Source organism: Diadema setosum, chromosome 10 (assembly GCF_964275005.1).
Source record: "Diadema setosum chromosome 10, eeDiaSeto1, whole genome shotgun sequence".
Taxonomy (NCBI): domain Eukaryota; kingdom Metazoa; phylum Echinodermata; class Echinoidea; order Diadematoida; family Diadematidae; genus Diadema; species Diadema setosum.
This window is the reverse complement of record NC_092694.1, coordinates 9255719-9279734: the sequence shown is the minus strand read 5'-3', so window position 1 is coordinate 9279734 and position 24016 is coordinate 9255719. Positions and strand designations below refer to the sequence as shown.

The 24016-nt window shown below is 38.8% G+C and overlaps 1 protein-coding gene across 1 annotated transcript in view; it reads right to left on the bottom strand.

Annotated features, from left to right (window-relative positions):
* The window catches only part of LOC140233725 (uncharacterized), a 79709-nt gene extending 61281 nt beyond the window's left edge, over positions 1-18428 (bottom strand). The window contains exons 1-5 of the mRNA XM_072313826.1: positions 18134-18428; positions 17981-18020; positions 11077-11130; positions 10217-10604; positions 7083-7122 (exon numbers count right to left, since the gene is read on the bottom strand). Coding sequence (XP_072169927.1) covers positions 7083-7122; positions 10217-10604; positions 11077-11130; positions 17981-18020; positions 18134-18428 — 817 coding nt within the window. The remainder of the gene's footprint in view (positions 1-7082; positions 7123-10216; positions 10605-11076; positions 11131-17980; positions 18021-18133) is intronic.
* Between the last annotated feature and the right edge of the window lie 5588 nt (positions 18429-24016).

Genomic DNA, 24016 nt, shown 5'->3' with positions numbered 1-24016 from the left:
TGTGTGTATATGTGGGCAATAAATTGTAAAGAGATAACCAAGTTAAAGGTGATTAATTAATTTCGTTCGCTAAACACATTTAGCTGTGTGTAGCAACCGATTCCTTATCTTGCAAAGACACTGTTAACGAACAATTTCCTACCCAGACACGTAAGAGAATATGAATGGAATTTTTATCTTCCAATTCATTTGCAGGTATCAATCATGGAATTTTATCACCACCCCCCCCCCCCCCAAAAAAAAAGTGTACCTGTCATTTTACTCTTATAGTCAACTGCTGTTGACTCTACCGCCATAGTTACTGATTTGTTTACGTAACTACATTAACTTCAAGCTACAGACGAATTTAAGAAAAGTCATTTGGAGAAACGCTTTGGTATTCTTCTGTCAGTTCAAACTGTCTTTTTTGTGAAAGAAAAAAAGAGTAGAATTCATCAATTATGCACACAGTGAAAAACTTTTGCTGAGCAAAATTAAGGTAGGAATGCCCTTAATTTTAAAAATTTATGTGAAAAGGATGGTGAGTTTCAGATGAGATCGGGCTGCATGTTTCCAACATTTTTTTTTTATTATATTTTTTTTTCAGATAATGAGAAACCTCTTATGAAATATGAAAGAAAGAGGAATTCAAAGTTTATTCAAGCAATCCAAATAAAAGGTGGGGATCGCATTGTTTTACTGTGTTTTTGGATGTATCAGCCATTCAAAAATCCGATTTTCATCAAATGAACTTTCCTCTCAGATTCTTCTCAGATTTGTATGCTCTTTAACATTTAAAGTGTTTTCTATGTATCTTGCAGAAAGCTAAGCTGTACCCTTGTCTCAACCAATACTATATCATTCCTTTAAAATACATGAATGGAGCTGCTTTCATCACTCTTTTTGGAAGGAAAGTTTAAGCTATCCCGATGTAATTTATAGTGTTCTAATGTGGCTCAAAAACACGCCCACTATAGAAAGCAAATAAGAATGTGCACCTGATTGTTAGCGACGATCGGTTTATTAAGTTTAAGTGCTTCTCGGGAGGGCAATGGAAATGAGGACCAAGTGTCCTTTAAAGGCATTCTATCACGACAGCAGTTTTTCAAAGACTGATCTTAACCACAAAAGCTTCCCGAGACGTGATGCTGCGACTAAAGGTCATGATTGTGCCTTTCATGTAGGTCCCGTCATACTTCACTTACAAGAGATTTCTTACAAGAGATTTCAACCAGTTATCATAATTACTGTGTAAATCATAATATACATATTGTTTTTGTTTGTTTTATACATCATTGAAAAGGTACAAGAACTTTTTACTTTTTACTTGCTTTTACTTTTGATGTATTATTGATATGAGATGTATGAAATGAAATAAATTGAAATTGAATTAGGTAGCTACTAATCATAGAAATTCTGGCCTATCGAATAGCTGGCGAATACAAGAACAACAGCACTTTTTAACAAAGTATCGACCTTTTAGCAACTTGATTATACGTGTTCTCCCTTATTTAAATAAGGGAAAACACGTATTATTAAATTGCAAAAAGGACACTTTGGAAATAATGATACAGCTTACAGTGGTGAGTTGGGTACTGAATATCATGCAGCTGTGTAATAAACATCGCGCTGTACTTCCCAAGCATGTCATTATACATGTTTATAATGTTTGATCGTCGCCTGTAGAGTTCGACTCTGAATCTATCGGCTCCCGTATGGACGGCGTGACAGTATTGCGCCCTCAACGGCTGGAATGACACTCGGGGGGGGGGGGGCTTGCATTTTGACAAGCTAATACTTATTGAAACTTTGTCGTCAACACGTCGTCAACTGAGATATTTTTCTTGAAGAGATCTTTTCAGGACTCTTGCCAGTAATAACTAGCCCGAAACATTTAGTTTATTAAATTTGTGGTCGACCACCAGTTGCCAAATTATAGCCTACCATTATTTTGCCAAGCGGATGCCGCGCCGACTGAAATAAAAATGATTAATGCTATAAAGGAATGATCTTTCGTACCACCAAAGTGCCAAGACACACAAATAATGGTATTAACTCCAGTCCGTTATTATTCACAAACATATTCCTGGCCAAACAAATCCATTCATGCCCTCATACCCAAAACCATGAATCATTAAAGCAACTAAAGTCTTCGATTATATTTTCATATGCTCCAGACAGGTTGTACAATGGAGTTGGCTCTATGAATATTGCGCCTAACTCAAATATCAAATATGTCAAATGCCTAATGTTAAATATCTAAGACGACGACAAGAAACATGCTTCATAAGATGTGCTAAGTTAAACCTGCATTATGCTCCCCCCCCCCCAAAAAAAAAAAAAAAAAATGCAAAAGATATGAACCACTGAACACTATTCACCAAGCCTGTGTTCGATTAATCACGTTTCTCTCCTATTTTCTCTTTTTCTGTCTTCGTTCCTTTTTTTCATTTCTCTCCCTTTCATTTCCCTTCGTTGTTTGTTGGTTTATGCATGTTTACGCGTGTTATGTGCACGTGTGTGAGTGTGTGTGTTTATATAACAGTATATGTGCCGACTTCATTTCTGAGAACCTACCCCCACAACCACCTCATTTCTTATAGGTCCCCCCCCCCCCAACAGTCACAAACACACATTATCTTGATGTCCAAAAACATGTATAATTTTTGCGTTATCTACAGTATTCTGTAACTTTCATAAATTTTGTTTCTATAATATCATAATTGTTTGTAATGTACATGAAAGCCACGGTTTTGATCTGCAGAAAACTAATATATAAAATTAAGTGAAATGAAATCTTTACGAAGTTAGACACCTCGACCACGAGCTTTCTAGAGATCAGACGTCAAGGGTTGAGGAGATGCCCCCAATCGTGCGCTAAACGCTTGTGAGAATGTCCCAAAAAGTATGCGAACAGTTTGCGGATATGTCGTAAAATTATCGGAAGAACTCCACGAATTCGGGGACGCATACGCAAGACATTCTCCAAACTGTCGGGATCTGTTCGGGGTTTCACGAAGATTTTGGCGAACATCGCGTACATAGGCCCTGCAATGCCGTGCGCATAATGACGAGGCTTTCAAGACAATTTTCAATGCGCAGTTTTCAAGACAATTTTCAAAAACAAATCACGAGCAAATCACCGCCGACCTCACAACGACACCAGTTGAGACGACGTCTTCCGACATTCTCCCCTTGCTTAGTTGTTCGTAGTCATTAGACAGCGCCCTCTTTGGCCTTGCCCAGTATAAACGTCTCCTTCCATCATGTTCACTGCGCCTGTGCTGAGGAAGAGCTAGTATTACCCTCTACTTCCTCCTGTTCTAACAATAAGCATGATAGGGAGCTCTAGATTGCGGCGCGGACGTTTGAGACGACTAGTGCGTTGGACGTTCTCCTCTTTCCCAGCGTCGTGCTGAAAAGTAACTTTAGATTACGTGGAGATGCAACCTATAAGAAATATAATGGCGCCCCCATAATTATTTGATTTGATTTTATTTATTGGTTTCTGTATCATCATTGTACATGCACATTCATGTACAAACATAAATATAAGTTGTTCACATAATACTTTTTTTCTTCATTGCTTTTGCACAATGTACAGCAAAACGTAAAAAAAAAAAAAAAAAACATACAGCAATGAATAATAAAGTGGGGATACAGTATAAGCATGGCTTGATTTGCGTGCAGCCCCCGTACACACATATAATACACATCGGAAGGAGAAAAGGAGGGAGGGATGACTTGCATAGAGATAGGATAGTTGAAAGGAGAAAGAGAAAGGAGAAGTCTGTCTGCTTTCACTAAAGGTTTATACAATGTAAGATCACCTGTATCGCTGATTAGCAAAGCATTTTCTCACCGAGGTACAGGTGAACAGTTAATACAGTTCATGGCCGGTTACATGATTACACAATAAATTAATCATGATCGGTGCATCAAGTAGCTGGGCTGCTCTGCTCTCTGCGTTGTGAATTGAGGCGACGTAAAATGGCCCAGAACGCGCAATGAAAACTCAGGCTATAAATTACTGATCTCCCCTCTAGAGGGGAGATCAGTGCTATAAATAGATCGAGTTTTCGCGCATGCTCAGAACAGTTTTTCCCCCTCTGAACGTCCTCGTCGCGAAAATCTAAAGTTCCCTAACAAACTCATGATGTAGAATAATCTGGATGGGTAAGGTCTTGACTGTACCGACTTGTTCAATCAATGGCACTTTCAAAAACTGATGCTCCCTTAGGCTATCAATATCTGTACCCTCTAGGGAAAAAAATGGCTGCTGTGTGCAGCACAAACATCACCAACCATTTCATGTCATTTCATTTTATTCATTTAGTTTACATATCCAAATATGCAAAAATTATTACAAGATCTGCGACACGTCACATTCGCTAGAATGGTTTATAAAGTCGCTCGATCTAAAATCTTGGTGTGTTTTTTTTTTTTTTTTTTTTTTTTTATACAGATCGCAAAACGTTTGGAAGGTGTTCGTCGAAATTATTTGCAATAATTGGCAACTGGTTACAAGGGTTTGTCTTTACGGGACGCGCGAATTACAATACGGAGAATGCGAATGTCGAAAATGGCAAACTCCAACATTTGCAGATTTATTTTTCTCCGAATGTTTCCCGATAAATGAAAACAGTAAGAATTCAAACACCTCTGTCAAGGACATTCTATACGTCAGACCTCATAGGTGTTGATATGGCCCCTGAACGTGCTCTCCAAACATTCGTTAGAGTGTCTGAAGTACTGAGTATAGACAAACACTTCGTGGACGCGGATATTGTCGAGAAATGATCGGACGACCTTCGCTGCGTTTGGACGACCTTTCCCGCGTTCGATTCATTCTCGATACATAACTCGAGATATTCTCCAAACCGTCAGAAGCTGTTTCTGTGAACATCGCAAGCGCCTTGTGTATGTCGTTTGCATGTGACGAACCTTTTCATACGTTTTGTTTTGTTTTGTTTTGTTTTTGTTTTGTTTGTTTTTTATAACAAATCACGAGAACGATCACGACTCAGGTTGCTTGAAACGTTGGATGTGGTTGGCAAGGGTTTTTTTTTTTCCCCTTCAGAAATAGAACGACGCCAGAGAACAATCGACGACGCCTAAGAATCTTGTACAGCCCAAAATAATAACTGATTGTTGGACTTTACTCCCTTTCGAAGCTTGCATTCTTTGCATGTTGTTCTCATGCCCTACGAAAACAGGCCGACAACTATTGTCATCGATGGAAATTTGGGGGAATTTTGGGCTTTGGGTCGCCGACGGTGATCTTTGGTTGATGAAAGTCGGTGACGAGATTCATGCCTTTCAGGAGCATCGTAATGATTTAACCCGTTCCGTACGTGAACCTGGTGGCATGCGTATTAAGTCTATTGGCATTTCAGAATTCAGTATGTAACGGGTAGAGTTTTGCACCACACCTTGACTAATGAACAAACTTACAAGAAGCAAGACAGGCATCATCGAACAACTATTCAGCTATTATTAGAGACAGACTTATACAAATTCTAAGTGGAATGTCCTAGGATTGAATGTTTGGCAAGAAAAGATGTGGAGGAGTGGTATTGTATGAGAAGGCTGTTTTGTGATGGTGATTACATCCAGATATTGTACATGGCGTGATGACAGGGTAGAGTGAAGGCTACACTTCCCCCATTCCATGCACATGCACTCACAAACTTGCACGTAAGACACAAAGGCAAAACACACACACACGCACACGCACGCGCACACACACACGCGCGCACACACACACACACACACACACACACACACACACACAAGCCGCAAGGCTTTTCCCCCATCGAAGGATGGCGGGGAGGATGGGGGGGGGGAGGAGGAAGGGAGATGATTGGAAGGAGGAGGGGGTGGAGCAATGTCCTTTTACCCATGCATCCACGAGCACTTCTAAACCAACCTGAGGGCCCATACGAGTCGTTTCGCGCTCGAAATCGTTCCTCCTCAAACTGACGTCGCTATTGCGAAGTATCGACAGACAGGTCATGATTCGTAGGGATGCAGTTTATAGCGTGTTTTAAAAAAGGAGGAATAAAAAAAAAATTAATGAAAAAAATGATAAGTATACCAGTTCAATCAAACATTATTGTACATTTGTGATGTGAAGACCAATAAAATTTAGCAGAAGTCTACTTTACAGAAGTGGATGTCAGGGGTCTTTTAAGTGCCCCCCCCCCCCCCGATCATTCCGAGCTGTGGTATCCAAGAAAAGATAGGATTGTCTGATTTTTTTTTTTTTTTTTTTTTTGCCAGTAAACTGCCTATTCGAACAAAACCGTCCATCTTATAGAGTGTTGACCTCTTGACAATATTGACACGCAAGTTCTACTAGGTCGCACCCTTGCCTCTCGTCAATAAAATAGAGTAAAGATATACTAGTTGGCCTACTTTATCAAAGGACCAAAAGACGAGAATTAGTGCAAATAGGGCGTCTTTTTTCGCTGTTGTCCCTGCTTTTTACTCCTTTTTTTTATTTACAGACTACTTTAATGTAGTGAATGTTACTTGGGATCATTTTCAGCCGTGGCTAAAAATTGTCATGTTCCGTAAACATGAAATAAGTATGAATCCGTAGAGAGACCTCTAACTGTGCAACAGGTGCAAAGAAACATTATTGAAACAGGAAGACAATGATCTGAGATTGAGGACTGGTGTAGGAAAACGTGAGAAAATAAGATATATTCTTTCACGCTTTCCTGCACTATAGAGGCATATCCATCGGTGTTTTGCTCCTCAACTACTTTGAGTACTTTCAAACTCCACTTCCTCTTGGAGACTTTCGCTATAGCTGTAAATTACTTCGGCACCATAAATTCATTCGTCTGTCTATCACGCGTCACAAAAAAAAAAAACTTCCACAAGTATTACAAGTGGTAACATTATTAACGAAGATTCACCCCTTGAACATTTTTCATGAAGTCGGGAAGTGTTAAAAAATAAAAAGAACGTTTCGTAGGAGGATGCAGAACAACTCTATGTAGGCGCGCTAGAATCATACAAATGGATAAAGCACCTCTCTTTCAAACCGAGAGTTTTAGGTTAAATCCTGCTACGCTATAATTATTTTTACCCACGAATCCCTCCTTCGCGACGCAGGTGTGTCTCACTGGGAACCTGGTAAAGATGGGGTAACAATGACCGCTTATGAGGCTACTGTGATGTGGTATGGTGGTTTATTTTCGTATAAAAGCAATGAACAAATATATAAATGGGGAATGATAATAGTTTGATGATAGTGTAAAACACGAGATGGATGGCCCTACTTAGGGATAACGATAAGTCCAAACTGTTTTCCAGAGGGGTCCACTTAACATGTACATGTAACTTGCTGCGTGTCACGAAAATAAGGTATTGAAATGGTACTGTAGATAAATGAATATATGATTAGCTATGCTCCTATCTGCTTGTTGACATTCCTTTTAGTGCTATCTGACTATTGCCATAAATATTGTATAAGGCCTACTACTCAGTCTTCTATCCCAACGGCTACCACTCGCAGTTTGGTGTAAACTAGCCGCGTTCTGCATTCTCGTCGAGCAATAAGATACATGCTCCTCATTTTGTCACGGCGTCAGTTCTATCAAAGAACCGACATACTTTTTGACAATCTGAAAGTTTCTCATCCAAAGGAAACAAACATATGTAAGTGAAATATTGCTGACATTGAATTGAATAAAAATACTACTAAAGTGAAATGAACAGAATTAAAAAGAGACCGCTAGAACCTGTACTAGGGCCTGAACTAAAAGATGACAAACTTGTGAATAACACATAAATCGATTGATTTTGATTTGAACGTTAGCTCAATTTCATACGACATTTGGCTTCTCATGAAATGAAATAGTTTTCCTGTTGCAATGGAAATGATTCGAACAGTAAGATAAAATCCCTGATGACCAAACAAAATAAGCAAAATAAACTGGAGAAGAAATTATCAATAGGCTAAAGCAACCTGTAAAACCTTGAAGAAATCATTCTATATTTTATCTGGAGCTGCTTCAGGGTTTAAACCATATGGCCAATACCTACAATCTAAGAGAGAAAAAAAGAGAGACCTAACTTGTGCATATACATTACTGCCCCAAATGCTATAGCAACAACCTATAAGTCTCACCTTTTCCTTTTTCCTGTCCACCTTAGTCTCTTCAAGCCATACCTTCCACATACACTAATATTTCTATCTATATATTTTCTTCTTTTTCGAAAAAGCTGCCTCGGGACTGTTAAATGTGCGTCTGTGTGTGTACTACTCTGTCTTTTTTTTTCCTTAGGCAATTTGCCTAGTCTTTTTTTTTAATGCATACTAAAAGCTCGTCTTTTTAGCAGTCCCCTCCATTTTCAACAACTTTGCTTCGGAAGTTTACAATAAAGATATAGCATTTATCTGTTAACAATTCCCTATTTCTTTATTACATGTTATTATGTTTATTACATTGTTGTACTGCTTTCGTGTTATTTTACGAATACTCAAAGATTTCATTGTATCCTATATTTGTTGGAGATGAAATAAAACAACATGAACTTGAACTAAGTCACTGTCTTCTTTCTTTAATAGGCAGTCATCTCAAGATATTCTTGGAGATATACATTAGTGTAGTGCCCAGGATTGAGCTTGTATTAGCTTAGTTTTTTTATTGTTATTATTATTATTATTCTGCAAAGATTCTACACAGTTGTATTACAAGTTTTGATTTTTTTTTTTCTAAAGAATAATCCTCTAGTATGAGGTGAAAATAGCATTCTTCATAGTTTTCTGCTAATTTTTTTCTCCTGATCAAAACTACTATTTCTCAGTAGCTAATTCTCCACATGAAAAATTCATTTATTATATGATATATATATATATATATATATATATATATAGAGAGAGAGAGAGAGAGAGAGAGAGAGCCTTCTAAAACAGACATCATGGATTGGTTCTTAGAACGTAGTTATGAAGAGATCAACCTCTGTGGTCTTCATTATAAATATTTGATAATCTTCGCACAGGAGTTTCTATGTTGTTTTGATATATTATGTTTATTTGTGTGTGTATGTGTGTTTGTGTGTGTGTGTGTGCATGATGTGTGTGCGTAATTTGCGTGTACAAGAATAGAAGTGAGTCTAATGCACTTCAAGGGACCCAGAATTACCAAGTATTTTTCTCGAAGGTCACATCCCAAAAGTTTGAACAGTTTATCTGTATTTCAGTTGGTTAGGAACATGCTTGATGAAGAATATTGAAGACTTATACATACATTCAAAGTTGACAACATTTTTGCTGAAATTCTGACCTAAACTGCAAAGGTAAAATCTTAATCACAGACTCTTTTAGTTGTAAGTAGTTAGTTTAGCTGTTGAAAATACTGTGTAGACGTTTTCGAGTTGGCAATTCGAAGGAAAGAATCTTACCTCATCATTTCAAATATTCATGGGTTTCATAATGATATCCAGAGCAGTGGCCCTGAGAAGATCTGTTCTTTCCTACCCTATCCGAGTTCATGTTTGAAGTCCAGCAACTTTTCTATACAATCTGCTCTATCTATCTGTCTGCACATTGCAGCTTCCAAGGGAATGCAATGACATTAAAGATATACAGACTCACTGGCAAATGTTTGAGCAAATTCCGCAACATTATTTACTCGTGACTGAGAAAGTAACGACATTTTGAATGTTTGAATTGTTTGCAGTTCATACGTGCTGAGCTCGAAGTATTTTTCCTAAACTTGCGACGGGAAATATATAACTTCCTCTTTCTTTGAGCAAGTACAGTCACAATTAGCGTATGATATGTCGTATACATGATACTGTAAAGCAGATTTGTGAATAATATAAAGTGAATATATTGAATAGTATGGTGATGATGGAGGAAGTTTTAGCCGAGATAATACAAGTGATATGTATGAATTATGTATTTTTTAGCATTGGTAAGAAATGCACGTCTTGTAGGATAATGTAAGGACGAGCAAAAAGAAAGAGAGAGCTATACGAGTAGTCAGTATCACAATCAGGCGATTAGGAAAGTTTTGTTGAATTACGCACCAATCTACTTTGATACACGTACGTAAATACAGGGGGTCACTCTTTTCGATGAATTTGACAGTGATCTTGCAATCAGCTTGACATATCAGTCGCTTATGTTTTAAAGCGTTGCTGCAGTGAATACATTTCTTATATCTCCAATCAAAATTTATGAACGTTGGATCGAGGATGACTATGGGTAACATACCTCGTTTGCACTCTTGGCGCCAACATTGTAAAATATCGGGATGAAGAACGATCCGGTTGCCAGGCCAACGAGCATGTAAGCGAACCCATACAGCCAGTACATGCAGCCAGAGACGTAAGTCTCCGCGGGGGTGCCGAGGACGGTGATCGCCGATATAAAGCTGGCCACCAAGGACATCGATACCGGTATGGGATTCATCTTGCGATCGGCCACGAGAAACTCCTCCGTGGTGGACTGGCGGCCGCCGGTGCAGGCGTGAAACACGCCGATACCAGCCGATATCACCAGCATGCCAGCCAGCACCACGTAATCAGGAGCCGTAAAAGTCGTCTGCACGAGTTTGCTAACAGTCATTTTGGTGTTCTTATTTTCCCCAAGAAAATAAAATCTGAGAAAACAAAAGGAAAAACAAATCTATGAAATCACGTTGGGAAAATTCTTCTCCGCAAAGTTCAATGGGCCGATGTGCTGATTCGAATACGACAGCAAATCGAACACATTCGTGTGTTGATAAATGCCTACAATCTCAGCAAAAGGATATGCTCCTTCCACAAGATTGGAGACCTGGCACTCGACTGCTGGGTAAATAACCCCGCCACTGTGGATGCTGGGTACCGAATAATGCGTCTGGAAATGTTGCGGCGGCTGCGCATTACAAACGTCAATGCCAATACACACTGAAACCTCTTTTCTGCATGGTCGCACAAACCGCATCAGTAAATTTACCCTTGTTACCGCCCCCCCCCCCCCCTCCCTCCGTCCATCCCCCCCTCCCCCTCCTCCGTCCATCCCCCATCCCCTCTTGCTGTCTTTTCTCTCTCCCTCCTATTCCCTCTTTCTATTTACTGGCGGTGAATAACATCATGTCGGGATCATTAGAGTCATTCAAGTTTGGAAGGGAACTGGTGCTCCCTCTCTGCAAAGTTAAATCGTAAGCCATTCATGAATGCTTAATTTTCTTTCTTTTTCTTTTACAAAGTCAAACACATACATGCACGCACGCACACGGGTGCAGCATAAAGTATGATTTCGATACAATCAGTGCCAACGGGACTTTTGCTTTTTGTTCAAGTTTTCGTTTAAGAAATCAAATCTTGCGCTTTTGTAAGAGGAGATCTTGTCCCTTTTTTCATTCTTTTTTTGTTATTTTAGCTGATAGGGTTCTCTAGAGGAACATACCGCAAAACAAATACGAGAGTCCCTCATCGTTCGTTGTGTAAGGGGCGTATAAGGCGGGAAGAATGTGTTGAAGCGATGCGCTTTACATAAGGATAATCCGCGCTTCTATTTGGATTTGCATTCGTGCAAGGAACCGTGTGACATCGGGCAAAAGGTATAGAATTCAAATGCTAATTACTTTTGAAGAATGAATCATCAGACACGACTCTCTTCTCTTTTTCTTTGGGGGGGGGGGGGTTCATATTGGCAGGTATCACATAGGACTGTTGACTTAAGAATCGTTCTGGTTCTGAATAAATGAACCTCTCACAGAAGGCATACAAAGAACCTCTTATTTCGACGCATGTTCAAGGGAAATCAAACGTTGGGTATAAGCACATCATCCCCTCTCTTTTCACGGAGCTATTTTAATTTTGTAGCTCCATGCTCTATAATGTTCTGTCTATATAGACCTGGTCTTTACAGATCATCAAATACCCCTTCATTCTTTTCTCTTTGGACTGTTCCCATGAAATCCCAAACACTCTCGTAAACATCACACTGTAAAATCATACATTTTCACGTGCATAAAACTTTAGCGAATTTCGCGAGGAGGCATGATTCGCTAAAATGACATGCAGTTTTGTTTCGATTTTTGTTTTGTTTTGTTTTCTTTTATTTTCCTTTGTTTTTCTCCTCAGTACATATGTACATGTATTCAAGGCATTTTTTCCCCTTCGGGGACAATTTGCGATAGCCTCATGCCCCCAAAAAAAGCCATCCTCTCCAATTCGCGAAAAGTTCCATGCAGTGAATATTTCTGGCTTCACTGTAAGCAACATTCGTTAATAGCTTTTCTGTTTTAGTTTTTGAGACTGTAATTCTCTCTGAATAGTGTTATGACAATGCCTGATTACTGACCTCAAAACAATATCTTCCTTTTAAGATATTTTACCAATGTCCGCTTTCCCGATTAATTCTGTAACAGAGAGATCAGCATTGGCAGAAACCACTTGACTTCATGGACAAGAATTCCGTTAACGGCTATAGAGTGCACATATTTGGACACAGATCTTCCGCATTGTATGCCACCTCGTCCTAAAAGGGATGGCTAGTAACTGATCAGTGGGAATCAGTGGGAATGCTGAGGGATCCTTGTGGGATCCCTGTTCCAATCCTTGTGGGATTCATTTAAGAGTACATTATATATCTACTGTTGTGTGAAAATGATTTGCTTCAGAATGGTCTCATATTCATAATGGGCCGTTAACGATCGCCCCGTCACTGTACAGGCATACTAACTTGGAAACATTAAACTGCACATTACTTGAATATGAGACCATTCTGAAGCAAATAATTTTCACACAACAATAGATATATAATGTACTCTTAAATGAATCCCACAAGGATTGGAGCAATCATCCCCGAGCATTCCCACTGATTCCCACTGATCAGTTACTAGCCATCCCCGCCATTACTGCCTTTTTCTCCTGATCTTCTGTGGGCTCCATTGTATTTTTGTTTGAGTGTCTGCTGCATTGAAAATGCGTCGCGTAGTAGGTATGTGTGTCATATCGACCCTCACATTCACTGCTTCTCTCTCCCCCCCCCCCCCCCGCCCCATTATCATTATTTTTTTAGGGGGGTTCTTTTCTAATAATGGATTCTCCCCACAACTGTAAGATATTGCATTATTGCTTTATGTCAGACAGATTTCGAGACCGCCCAAGGGCTTCGCCTTCACTTCTTAATGATACGATCTCTGTCTATCTGTCTATAATATCTGCTGTAAGGCATGGATTGTGGTTTGTCATGTTTTGACGGGAGCTACATAGTGTATAGAAAAGGGGAAAGGGGTGGGGGAATGGACAATGTATGAGTGAGAAGACAAGACAATCTCTCTCTCTGTTATATGAAATACACATAATGAAATACGCCTCAAGTGATACACAGAAACAGAGTTATATAAAGTTCCTTATGCAGTATGTATAGATCTTTGCCATCTGATTGGATGAATGCGGGTCACATGACATTCAGAAGAATCAGCTATATAGCTCCCACGCTCACGCAGTTATAATTGGACGTCTATTGAACGGCAAAATCAAGCGAGCCCGTCTTGCAATAGATCCTACACACTAAAAACTAGCGGTACATTTGGGATAGGCGTTTCCGCCTGTGTACCAGTATCGGCTTGTGAGCAAGTAAGTTCGTCTAGGGGTACTCGTCGGTACGGGAACGGGTAGGCATCCTTGAGCGTAGGTTTTCCTACCTGTCGTTACCCTGAATAGTCTTGTAACAAAGACCAATTATGCATGTACATGTTACATTACATCTTGGAAGACTTGGTAGTGGATACAACGGTTATGTCAAAGAACACATTTTACATATCTTGGTATGCATAAAACTTGCAATTACGTGTTTTAAAACAAAGTGCCAATACACCTGTAATCTTGGAACTGTTTTTCGGAGGCTTTACGATTGTTGAATTCACGTTCTGATAACGAGAATACCTACCGCCAAACTGGTTGACCAAACAGCGATAAAGAAAGAAATCAATTCCTGCGATTATCAAACACCAGTGTTATTTTCTGAATGACATACTCAATTGATTAATGAAATCACATTAAAAAATTAATAAAAATATTTACAAAATATTTATAATGATATGTTTACTTAAAAATGTACATATGATTATTTTAGTTATTCTTTTTTCCCCTCATCTGTACAACTAGCCAAATTGGCCACTCATTCAAATGTCTGGAGCGGCAACGACGTACGTGTCGCCGAGCGGTAGATTTTCACGCAGGACCATCGCGCTGCATACAGCTTACACGTAACCGAATGTAACCGAGCAACTTTTGTATTGATCCAAAATGTGTCGATCATAAAGTACAGTGTATATCAAGCTGACTAGCAAGATTAAACATTTATTATCGCGCTTCAGCTGGTAAAAAACGTGCAACTTACTGTAAGGATCTTCAATTCAAGCACGCAGTCGACAGAAGGCCATTAACTGATGCACAACTTCCCCTTCGGCACTAGATCAGGCGTGTTGACCACTTCTCGTAATGTCACGGTGAGTGCACAGGTTACACTGAACTTGTTTCTGTAAAGCATTGATCCACACCCACCCGTTTGCGCTGCCAGCAGTTCAGACCTAGAGCCAGATCTAGATCTAGTCTAGGCCTGTTAGTTCTCCTCCTAGATAGGCTTAACGTTAGATCTATCTTTGTCTAGACCAAGCCTATATCGTGTGCTGTATTAAACATCAATGTGTTATCATTCGTGCGATGGTTCGAATATTACATTCGGTGCAAGTTATAACTTTAACCGTTCTATTCAACTCCGCTTCGCGTCGTTCAGTAGAACGGTTAAACTTCCCTGCTGGAAAGAACACAGTGTCCCACACAGTGAGAACCAAAGTGTGAACACATTGTCAACATAGTGTGAAATCTCTTCACACTGTTAAATTCAAGCGTTTTAAGAGTGTGAGCACAATGAGTGGTTAATTCACAGTGTGAAACAAAGCATTACTACGTGAACACTGTGAAAACCACACCACACTGTGTGAAATCATCTTCACACTGTTAAATTCGAGCGTTTTCACATAGTCAACTACATGAACACACTGTGAACACACTGTGGGACACTGTGTTCTTTCCAGTAGGGTTGTACGCTCATGTAATATTCGGAATTATCGCACTCATAAACATTGATTATTTGTAATCAATTACACTTGTTACAAATTGTAACAATCTTACATAGAAGGGGTAAATTGAAGTTATGACATCATCATTTCTTCCCATTTGGTTATGTCATGGTGTGTGGTTCCGATCGATATCACTAATTAACATTTTTTTTTTTTTTTTGTCTAGTGCTGATTCCCCCGAAAGCCAGAATGAAATTGTGTCATTTTCTTCTAATGCAGCCTTTAAAGTGCAAGTAGTACAAAACACTTTTTTTCTTAGACTGCGTGCCGTATGACCCGGGCCCAGAAATATATATAAAAAGAGATAATGTGTCTGACCCAAATATTTGCTCGGGACTATAGTAATAGAAGGGCTTGGCATACAGAATACTACACCGAGACCCAACAGACGGTAAACAGAGAAGTGCAGAGAATAGATTCATCTATATGAACATCGTATATGATCCTTGCTGCACACAAAACGGATGGAGTATTCGTACATAACAGCAAAACCGTATTTCTTGGAAGTGCAGAATAAGTTTTCTTTGATCACCGCGACAAAGAAGAACACGTTCTAGATGTTTTTGTTTCTTCTTCTTCTGTATGACCCCTTGCCATACCACATGCAAAACACGATTGGAAAGAGCAACGACAAAGTAAGAACTTAATTCAAACTTAAAAGGTAATCACACAGATAACAATACTTAATGCAAATACCACCATGTCTCGTATTTATGGGTCGAGTGTCGCGTGCTTAAAATGAAAATGTTAGGAAGTTCAAGGAATGCTTTCAAAATAGTACACAACATAGATCCAAGCACTGCGAGCAATGTACAGAACTGGAGTGCTGAGATACGTGTATGAGAGCATGTTACGTCAGAAGTCGAGGCCTGCGCATCACAGAAGGAAACATAGGGCAAGACTTTTACAAAGACGGTGTTGGGGTGATCGTTAGTCAAGTAATACGTTAAAAACGAAAAAAAAAATACGTGAAATCTCTTTCAAAATTGATGCCTGAGAATTGGAACTACTGTATAAGCTCAGTAGTACAGGGATGCACGGGGAATACAGTCTAACATACAATGTTCGTTCTAAGTTAATCACAATAATAATTGATTATCATTAGACGTGATGATATTGCCAACTAATCACAACTAATCACACAACGGGTTTATCAAAAATGTATAGTTTTTCATTTTTCAATAGTGTATATTTTTTTTTCTTTTTTTAATAGTCTTTATACTGCGAGCTGTCAGAACACACAAATACTGTACTTTCCTGTTAAAGTTGTTTTCTATATTCGGTTCAAATCGATTCAATTCAATCTTTTTTTTTTCATTATTCTTCCACAGAACATTAAATAAGAAAATTACACATTATCTGTGGTATATCATATTGGTTGACGGTAAGATCAAAATTATTGGTAGTTAACAAATTAAAACATTAACACAGAATCTGATAATCTACATACACAGAATAATTATACTGAACTTGTGTTCTTTATGTAAATATGCTATCTCTTTTCCCTATGTGTTTTTTTTTTTCATAGTCTCACCTTGTTTCGTCAATGGTTTCATTGTTTTATATCTTCACTTTTGTACACCTTTTGCTAATATTCACACGTATTTTCATATCTCATATTGAATCGAAAATAATGATTGAATTGAATTGAATTGAATTGAATTGAATTGAATTGAATTGAATTGAATCGAATTGAATTGAATTTCTAACCGAATGTATTGTTCTGAGAAAAAAAAAGGATCAAGCAGGACAAGCACTTGTTTATTATGGGCAACTCAAGCAACTGATGCAAAGAAAAAAACAAAAACTTTCGTAATTACGAAAGTCAGATAAAAAGTAATTCAGTGCAGGACAAACATTGCAGGAAAGACAGGCTAGAAAAAAAAAACACAATCATAAACAAAATCATAAAAAACACAGCAACTAACAGATTCTAATTGTGACAATCTAACACGAATGAAAATCACTAAAACATGAAGTGACATTTTGCTCTAGGCTGTAGCATGTGTATTCCTTGATAGCTATAGTTCAAAGTTCAAAGGGTGAAAGATATTCTTGCTCCGATGATTTCTTCAGGGATTTACTTGCATCTTTGCTCCGCAGAGTGCATCCAGAGGTCTTGCAAGCACTGACAGCCAATGAAAGCTTGATGTTCGTCCGAATTAAAAACAATTTTCATACATGGATGTAATTATAGGACTGTTTTTGTTAAAACGTTGAGAATTTGGTGTGTGTGCCAGTCATATTTCACTGGGTGTGGTCTATACAGAACTCTCAAATAAAAGGACCTTAAAACCAGACTGGATTAGAATGGCTGAAAGGTGCAAAGCAAACTTTCTAGCGCAAGTCATCTTAATTGTATGTTTTTGTGAAATCCTTTTCAATGTATGTGTGGTAGAATATTCTTTCGTTACGTATCACAAATACTTCTACTGCTCATTTTGTCAAGCAGAGCATGGAACATTCGAGATGATCGAACATGGTCTCAAAACGCTCTAAAATGTATCCGTCCCTGCTGAACCGCAATCTCTTCCCCCACCCCGCCCCACCCCACCCCCCGTTGAAACCTACGGAGGGAAGGGTTTCCAGTGCTTTAAAAATGTAATAACAACATTTTGAAAATGCCATTCTTTTTCGGAATGCCAATCGTTTTCCAACCCTTGAAGAGGTTGTGCCGAACAGTGTTATCTTACAGAAATTTGATAATGTCATTCAACCTACCCTTATGTTATTTGCCCAGATCACCCCTCCCCCTCGCGATTGGTGGAATCATGTACATACTAAGACTGCTCCACCGTTCACGGAAGAGGGGGTAGAAGGACGGGCTTAGAGACTAAATGATAGTCAGGTACGCATAACTGAAAATTAACAATGCTGTGAAGAGGGTATGAATTGACGAATAGGAGGACGAAGACAGTGTGGAAGAGGAGAGGGAAACTTTAAGAAGTAATCATTGCAGGGCGAGTTGGGATGTATCAGATAACATACCTCGTTGGCGCTTGTGATACCCAGTGAGTAGAAATTGGGAAGAAACAGACTGGTTAACAGACCAGCACCGATGTAGCTCAGTCCGTAGAGCCAAAACATGGACCCGTTCAAGTACACCTCCGCCGGTGTGCCTAGAACAGTGATCGCAGATATAAAGCTGGCCACCAAGGACATGGCAACCGGGAACGGGCTCATTGACCTGTCTGCCAGCAGGAATTCCCGGGTAGTCGACTGCTTTCCCCCAGTGCAAGCATAAAAGATCCCGATTCCCGTCGAAACGCACAGCATGGCGGCCAGAATTACATAATCCGCAGCGGCAAAGCGCCCAACACTGTAAAATTCTGCCGAGCCGTCCATTTTCAAGATTGGTATCGATTAAATCACACCAAATGGATCAAAGGCAGTAATAAATTATACAAGTATTCGATAGTAGATTGGCGCGCAACGGCGAAAGTAGTTATCTTCGGCAACCTGCTAGCGAATGTGACAACAAAACATTACTCAGAAATCCCCAGACTGTAACTCAAGAGTGAATCTCATTAATGCCGGTTGGCTCACGTCCCGGTTCAACTTGAAAAATGCTCTTTTTTTTTAAAGTATCGAATATCAGGAGTCAGGCAAACGTGTTCGATGCTATTTTTTTTTAATATAGCTTCCTGCAAGTTTGCGCCCAGAAGTCGCTCTCAATTAATTGTCGAATTCGCAGTTGAAAGACTTTCTCCGAAGATACAAAATCAAACGTGTTTCTGCATCTGAGCAGAACACAATTTCTCCTCAGTGATAAACATGTGTCCATAAAAGTGTACTGGGGAACACTATCTCCTTTATAGCTGTTGAATGTGAATCGCTGACAATTTGAAGACTGTTCCGTCCTATTTGAAACAAGTGGTTACGAAAAGATGGCACAGAATCTGAATGGCAGAGGATAAAGGGGCGTTGGCTCCTAGACTGTTGGCTTAGCGTCGTTTGCCTTGATTGGCTGTGTGTACTTTAATCCTTCTCGGGTTTTTTCTTTTATGGGGGAGGGAGCTGCTGTTGTCACTGGTCAACTTTATCCACAGAGAGGCAAAAGAATATCTATAATATCATTATAGAGTTCACCGAAAAAAAAAAAATCTCCTATTAGAAGAGCCACTGTTTACATAATATTATATTTACGGCTTATTGATTTTTTTTTACGAGCTTTGATAGTCGCTGACAGAAAAAAAAGAAAGAAAATTATTTTCCTCTCTCCCTGACTTTTTTTTTCTTTCGTTTGTTTTCTCCGTTAGTTGAATGGAATTATTCAAATAGTAACCTTCTGTTTTTTGTTTTTTTTTTGTTTTTGTTTTTGTTTTTTTTTGTTTTTTTGGGGGGGGAGCTATATACAATTTTAACATTGTAAACATAGTAAACTTCTCCCCGCCATCACGATACTTGGCAACCCAGCAGGTGGATGCAGTTACAAGATGGCAGTGATGGCAGTGGCCGATTTCGACTTGAAGTCGGAAAATTCATGAATACGCAATAGAGTGGGATGCATATAAATGAGGACTGTTTCCGAAGCGCACTACTCTGACGAAAGGAATGCAATAGTTAGCTAATTTTAGTCGCTGCCTGTTGTCATGTAGTGGGAGAGAGAGAGTGTGTGAGAGAGAGAGAGAGAGAGAGAGAGGTGGGGGCTTAACGGGATCACAAGCCTCTAGCGCAAAGCGTCATGACCCCGTGTCGTAACGAACAAAATAAGAAAAATAATTTGCCAGTAATTTGGTTGGGTTTTTCTGAGGGACAGCAACTTCCTTAAAGTTCATCTATGGTTCTGACATTATTCTAAGAAACAAAGTGGGTCCAATGTCCTTTAAGCGCCCGTGATTGCAGTATCTTATTATGTCTTTGAAAAGTAATAAAATCTGTGTTTGCATATTAACAGTTTGCAGTATACTGGTAAACTGATGCTTTTATTGTATTTAAGTATTCCTAAATTTATCAACTTTATTGTGCTCAATAAGTACATGTCTTTTATATTTCTCTCTATGTTGAGTCTGTCTAACTGTCCAATCCAGGAAATTATATTGACTGTACAGCTGTAAGAGTCATTATTATTATTCAAGCATCAGTTGTACTCAGGAGAATTCGCTGAACTGCATTCACCAGTTGATACTATAGTCCAGTCAATCTAGCGCTTTTTAGGGGGTAACCCACCACTAATTGCAACAGTAGGAATTTCACTGCAGTGCAAGTCGTTGAGGCCTCCTGAACACCATACTAAAAGTCCCAAAAAATCCAGTGGGGCAAAATAGTAAAAATTTGCATAATATGCAAATTAGCACCTGTAATGAGAGAAAATTGACAGATCTCAGCTTCCCGTTATCCAATTTTAAAGATTTAAGTGTATAAACTTATATTTTGTAGGTCAATGAACACGATGGATGCCTTTTCGAATTGATCATACAAAAATAATTTACATAAAATGCAAATTAGCGGTAGCTGTAAGAGTACATTCATAACAACAGTACTCATGTTGGCATAATGCACGTTTTGCATAATGGGGACGCGGGGTTGAGGGGGTAACTTTGGGTGCCTCCCAAGGGGCCGCTTTACATGTGCACCCCTTTTTACTATATAAGTATCGTAAAGCAATGTATCCTGTATTGATTACATTGCATTTCTTGGAAACACAAGTACCCTTACTATAAGGCACGATCGAATTTTGACAGCATGTACGTTTGGAACATATTTGCGTTATATGATATTATATGTTTTCTATATTGCCAATTGAATAAGGGGCATTTTGGGGGCACACGCCACAGGATCGCCCTTTAATAAGCACCCTCTTTATTGTGTAGATCTTGTAAAGCAAATCTTCTTCTATCATTTTCGTGACTTTTCATTTATATAAGAGTGCGCTAGAACAACTGTATTTGGGTTGCTAATATCTGTATTTTGTAATAAAGGGCGTGTGCGTAGGTGTAAATTTAGAAACCTCTCCAGAGATTACCTTTGAATGTTCACCTTTTTGACAATGTAGTTATTGTAGAGCAATGTTTCCTCTATTAATTAGTTGCATTTTTTGGAAACAAAAGTGCCTTTGCTATAAGGCACGATGGAGTTTCGAAAACATGTACGTTTGGAACATATATATATTCGCGTTATATGATATTATATGTTTTCTATATTGCTGTAAAGGGTGGATTATTTTTTGGCACATCCCACATGGTTGCCGTTTAATGCGCACCCTCTTCACTGTATAGATCTTGTAAAGTTAAGTCTCTTCTATCATTTCCATTACTTGTCATCGATGAAAATTGTATTTGCTGTATTGCCGGGACTACTTTTACAACCATTCACGCTAGAAAAACAGTATTCGCGTTGCTAATATCTGTGTTTTGCAATAAGGGGGAGTGAGCGTAGGTGTAAATTTGGACACTTCCCAATGGATTACTTTTGAATGTTCACCCTCTTGACAATATAGATATCGTAGGGCAATGTCTTCTCTATTAATTAGTTGTATTTCTTGGAAACAAAAGTGCCTTCGCTATACGGCACGATGGAATTTTAAAAACATGTACGTTCAGAACATTTATATATTCGCGTTATTATGATATTATAAGTTTTCTATATTGCTGTGAGGGTGGAATATTTTTTGGCACATCCACAGGGTTGCCATCTAATGTGCATCCTCTTCACTCTATAGATCTTGTAAAGTTAAGCCTCTTCTATCATTTCCATGACTTTTCATTGATAAAAAGTGTATTTGCTGTATTGCCGGGACTACTTTTAAAACCATCCATGCTTTATAGAACAATGGTGTTTGCGTTGCTAATATCTGTGTTTTTTAAGGGGGCGTGAGCGTAGGTGTAACTTTGGACCATTCCCAAGGGATTGTCTTTTAATGTTCACCCTTTTGACAATATGGATATTGCAGAGCGATGTCTCTTCTATTAACTACAATGTATTTTTGAAAACAAAAGTGCCCTTTCTGTACGGCACGATCGAAATTTGAAAACATGTACGTTTGGAACATATAGTATATTCGCGTTAATGATATTCAATGTTGTCTATATTGCCATGAGGATGGTGTACTTTGGGGCACATCCCACAGGACTGACATTTAATGTGCATCCTCTCACTGCATAGATATTGTGAAGCAATGCTTCTTCTATCATTTCCACAACAGTCGTCGATATAAAAGTGTGTAGCTGTAACAGTATTGCCGGAACTACTTCTAAAATCATGCACTAAAGACATGAAAGAACGTTTGTATTTGCGCTTATAGTATCCGTGCGTTGTATACGCTACGGGGCTTGAGCGCAGGTGTAATTTTGGACACTTCCCAAGGGATTGCTTTTGAATGTTCACCCTTTTGACAATATAGTTAATGTAGAGCAATTTTTCTTCTTGTAATTATATTGCATTTCTTGAAAACAAAAGGGCAATTGCTGTACAACCGTATAACGACTATATGAAGGCATGGAAAATTGGAACATATTCGTGCTATATGGTAGTGCATGTTTCCTATATTGCCCTAGGGGTTGGATGATTTTGAACACATCCCACTCGGTTGCCTTTGAATGTGCATCCCTTTGACTGTATGATTATTGTAAAGCAGTGTCTCTACCATTTAAAAATCATGAAAAGTAAAGTGTCTTATTTACCACCCGGCAAAACGACTTTCTACATGCATGTTCAACTGAGTTTGCTTTGGCACATAATGCATGTTTTGTTAACCTGTTTTGGGACCACGACGGTCAGGGTATAGGGGTGATCTGCGCACTTCCCAAGGGCTTGCCTTTGAATGTCCACCTTTTTGACAAAATAGATATTGTAAAGCAACGTCTCCTATATCACCTCAATTGCATTTTAACGAAAATAAAAGCGTATGTGCTATACAGGCGGAAGAACTTTTCAGAGGCATGTACCCATGGAACATTTTTCGCGGTTGTATATACTGCATGTTTTTCATTGCCTTTAGGATGCATTGGGTTACTTTGAGCATCTCCCACAAGGTGGTCTCTGCAAGTGAACCCTTTGTACTGTTAGATATTGTAGATCAATGTTGTTATTTTATCTTTACCCCGGCAATTTTTATAGAAATAAAAGTGTCTTGATATGGCAGGAATTAATTTCAATACAATAAATTATTCAATTCAATTTTTATTTCATATTTCGACAAGAACATAATATTATAGACATCACTTTTTTAACAGAAAATGAGGTGCGTAAAACTATGTAAAATGAAAAGAATGTACAATGATTGTATAGCACCTTACAATATTTATACACAGTTATAAAACTCAAGTGATAGTCATAAAACTTTTTGAGACATGCACTTTTGGAACGACTGTAATTGCGTTGGTATTTGCGTTATAAGGGTCATGTATTAGAGGCAAACATACGTGTGGGCACTTCCCATATAGTAGGCTCCCTTCGTATGATCTCCACTTTAACTATGTCAGTGTAAGTCAAAATTGCAGAGCATTATATCTTCTGTTAACCTCATTGAATTTCATTAAATAAAAGTTTCTTTGCTAGAGGACCAGAAGGACTGTTTAAAGGCATGTATACCCATAGAACATAATTATGTATTTGCGTCGGTACATGATTATTGCATGTCTTAGACTGCCTTTGGAAGGGGTAATTTTGGTTACCCTCCACGTGGTTGCCTTCGTATGTGAACTATTTTCAGCTTATAGATATTGTGAAACAATAATTCTTCTATAACGTTCACTGAATTCTAATGGAAATGAAACGAAAAGGACGTCATAAAGGTTTTTCGCTTCAGACAGCTGTATTCACGTGCGTATGATTATGTTTTGTACCGGGCCGTGAGGGTATAGGGATAGGGTGCGAGTCGCTTTGACTGTGCACCACCTTTTATTCAAAAAGATATACACATTGTAGAAAAATGTCTCCGCTGTCATTGCCAATTCTGTTTCATGGAAATTAAAGAATCTTTGCTAGACGGC